The sequence below is a fragment of the Lactuca virosa genome, chromosome 6 (genome assembly GCF_052849685.1).
Source record: "Lactuca virosa cultivar CGN04683 chromosome 6, Lactuca_virosa_CGN04683_v6, whole genome shotgun sequence".
Lineage (NCBI taxonomy): Eukaryota > Viridiplantae > Streptophyta > Magnoliopsida > Asterales > Asteraceae > Lactuca > Lactuca virosa.
Genome location: NC_136431.1, coordinates 257,401,804 through 257,405,228, shown reverse-complemented (window position 1 = coordinate 257,405,228; position 3,425 = coordinate 257,401,804). Strand labels below are relative to the sequence as shown.

The following is a 3,425-nucleotide window of genomic DNA, read 5'->3' as shown; positions in this document are numbered from 1 at the left end:
GTGGTGGTGACATCTTCAAAAAGACACCTCAAGAGATAAGATCACTTTTTGGTACCATTTCTCAAAATCAAAGAAACTTCGGGACTCGAAATGACATGAAGAGAAATTCTCCACAAGTTTTTGGTGAAGTTAGCAACACCCAACACTTGGAATCAAAGCTCTTGGATTTGACTAATGTGTTAAGTCAAAGGGTGGTGGGAAGTGGTCAACAATTGATGGTGTGTGGTATTTGTGTAATGACGGGACATTATACGGATAAGTGTCCCACACTTGGAAGTGAACCGGAGGATGTTAATGCCATGGGAGGATATCAAGGTCAACCAAGACCCATGGGATTTCAAAACTACAACCCAAATTGGAGGAATAACCCAAACAACCTATACCCACCAAAGCAAAACCCACCAAATGTTATGATGAGACCCCAGTATCCACAATACCCATCACAAAAAGCTCCATATCCACAAACATCTTATACCCCTCCAAATTACCAACAACCTCAACAACAAGGACAATCAAGTGGTAACCATCAAATGAGTCTTGAAGAACTCGTTACTTCTCTTGCTCAAAGCCAAACCCAATTTCAACAAGAGACCAATAACACCTTCTCCAACATTCAAGCACAAATTGGAGACTTGGTCACTGCTCTCAACAAGATAGAACAAATGGGTAAACTTCCATCTCAAACCGAGAAGAATCCAAATGTGGATGAAATCACCTTGAAAAGTGGGAAAACACTTGGAGAAAGCAACCATAAAAGAGTTTCAAGAGAAGAAGAATATGAGGTTATTGTTATTGAACCTTCAAGGGTGGTAGTTCCTCCAAACAAACCGGTTGTGAAAAATATTGAGCAACCCGGATCTTCCAACAAGACCATCAAGCCATTGGTCATACCACCACCCTTCCCTTCCCGGTTAGCCGCTTCAAAGAAAAAAGAGGAAGAAAATGAATTCTTTGAAACTTTCCGCAAGGTTCAAATCAACATTCCACTATTGAATGTTATTAAGCAAATTCCAAGTTATGCAAAATTCCTCAAGGATTTGTGCACCAAGAAGAGGAAATTCAACGCAAATGAAAAGATTCAAGTCAATGCAAACGTGTCTGCGGTTATCCAAAAGAAGTTACCTCCCAAATGCAAGGATCCGGGAATATTTGCTATCCATTACACCATTGGTGATTTACATGGCGAAAGTGTCATGTTAGATCTTGGAGCCTCGATCAATGTGATGCCATATTCGGTTTTTCAATCTCTCAATGTTGGACCTTTAGAAGAAACGGGAGTAATCATTCAACTAGAGGACAAGTCAAGTGTGTCTCCAAGAGGAGTGTTGGAAGATGTGTTAGTACAAGTTAATGAACTTGTTTTTCCCACGGATTTTTATGTCATTGATCTTGAAGAGAAGACTCCTTCTAAATCATCTATGATCCTCCTTGGAAGACCTTTCATGAATAATGCTCACACAATCATTGATGTCCATAAAGGAAAGATAACTATGGAGTTTGATGGAGAAACCATTCACTTCAACATCTTTGAAGCAATGAGGTACCCTAGCAACATTTCTCCATTGTATCGGGTTGATATAATTGAGCCGATAACCCAAAAAGTGTTTGATTTGTCTCAAGGGGATACTTTGGAGATAATACTCAACATGAACCTTGATTGTGAAAGTTTGAATAAAACACTGGAAATGTTTACATTGGACTCTGAAGTTGAAGAGATTGTAAAGACTTTAGAAGTTAAAAACTCAACAAAGAAGGATGTCTCTCAAGTTGCCTTATCTCATTCTCCAAACAAGATGCCCCCTTCCATTATCCACCCACCCACACTTGAATTGAATGTCTTACCTAGCCACTTGAAGTATGCTTATCTAGGTAAGGACGAGACTCTTCCGGTGATTATCTCCTCTCAACTGAAAGATTATGAAGAAAACCGATTGGTTAAAGTTTTGAAAGATCACAAAGAGGCCATGGAGTGGACAATAACAGATATCAAGGGGATGATTCCTAATGTATGCACTCACAAGATCCTCATGGAAGATGATTGCAAGCCTAGGAGAGAGGCTCAAAGAAGATTGAATCCTCCAATGATGGAAGTGGTCAAGAAGAAGATAATTAAAAGGTTCAAAAGGTGCAAAGAGAAGAAAAAGACATTTTATGACAAGCACATAACCCAAAAACACTTTATTCTGGGTCAAAAAGTTCTTCTTTATCATTCACGCTTGAATTTATTCGCGGGAAAATTGCGATCTCGATGGCACGGACTTTTTATTGTTATAAAAGTGTTTGATCATGGTGCGGTTGAAATTAAGAGTTTGGAAACGAATCAAATATTGAAAGTGAATGGGCACCGTTTAAAACCATTTTATGAAAGCTTTGACACGGGAGAATTCGACAACGTAACATTGGAAACTCCGATTTACGAAGGTTAACGGAAGCGGGGCTATGTCTTGGCAAAGACGTTAAATAAATGCATTGTAAATAAATAATCTCCACTTGAAGTTTTGATATTTCTAGGCTTGAAGTTTGTCAAAAATAAGCATCTTGAGGTTTAGCAATTATCTTGGTAAAGTATGCAAAAAGTGTCAAAAATCTGCAATTTGCGCGGGTACCCGCGCAAACGTTGCGCGACCCAGCCCCAGTCGCGCAAATTCGAGCTAAAAATTACTCCAACACAAGGTGCATTTTGATGTCTGCGCGCGATCGGGTTCCTCACCCGCACAAATGTTTGCGCGACCGACTGCCACCCTCGCAACCTACTTGCGTGACTGCATTCCACCCTCGCAGATTGTTGCGCGGCCAAGACCAAATCCTTCCCCTTTTTTGCAAGACCAATGCTGCTAACTCTTTAGTTGCGCGACCCAGCCATCACCCGTACAAAGTTTGCGAGGGTACCCGCGCAAATATGTCACTTCATAATAAAATTTTGAGCCATTGCACCGTCTTCCTTTGCGCGACCAAGCTTTCACCCATGTGTATTTAGGTGGCCAAGAACTCCACCCACACATTATTGTGCCGCCCATGTGTTGCTTCCATACCATCCTTGCGTGCCTCCACCACCTTGATCCCGGCATGATCCTTCCTTACTCTCATCCTAAGCATTGATGACAATGCTTCATTTTAAGCTTGGGGTGAGGTATTCTTATATTTTTTTTATTGCATTTAGGTTGTATATAGTTGCATTTAGAGTAAGTCATTTAGGTCATTCATAAAAAAAATTGCATAAAAAAAATTCAAAAATATTGCATATTTTGTTTCCTTCTTATCTAATTTTCATACTTTTTAGATGTATTCTAGTTTAAGTTCATGCATTTTTGTTCTCTCTTGTCTTCTCATCCCTATAGGTACCATAGCGTCGATTCATAAGTATTGAATCATAGATTGGTCTCGGGTCTTGATATGGAATTCCTTGTATTGGATAAATGGGACAC

The 3,425-nt window shown here is 39.9% G+C and overlaps 1 protein-coding gene across 1 annotated transcript; it reads left to right on the top strand.

Annotated features, from left to right (window-relative positions):
• The first annotated feature begins 662 nt into the window (after positions 1 to 662).
• LOC145122467 (uncharacterized) lies at positions 663 to 2,426 on the top strand. The gene is made up of 3 exons (XM_079058069.1): positions 663 to 968; positions 1,077 to 1,305; positions 1,480 to 2,426. The coding sequence occupies exons 1-3, from the start codon at positions 663 to 665 to the stop codon at positions 2,424 to 2,426; spliced, it is 1,482 nt and encodes a 493-aa protein (XP_078914195.1).
• Positions 2,427 to 3,425: the final 999 nt, after the last annotated feature.

What these genes read in the sequence shown, in the direction of transcription:
- LOC145122467 (XM_079058069.1), top strand. Translation starts at nt 663, where the DNA reads ATGGGTAAACTTCCATCTCAAACCGAGAAGAATCCAAATGTGGATGAA. An exon ending in TCTTTGAAACTTTCCGCAAG is followed by an intron (nt 969 to 1,076) that starts GTTCAAATCAAC and finishes GCAAATGAAAAG; the next exon opens with ATTCAAGTCAATGCAAACGT. An exon ending in TCAACTAGAGGACAAGTCAA is followed by an intron (nt 1,306 to 1,479) that starts GTGTGTCTCCAA and finishes ATGTCCATAAAG; the next exon opens with GAAAGATAACTATGGAGTTT.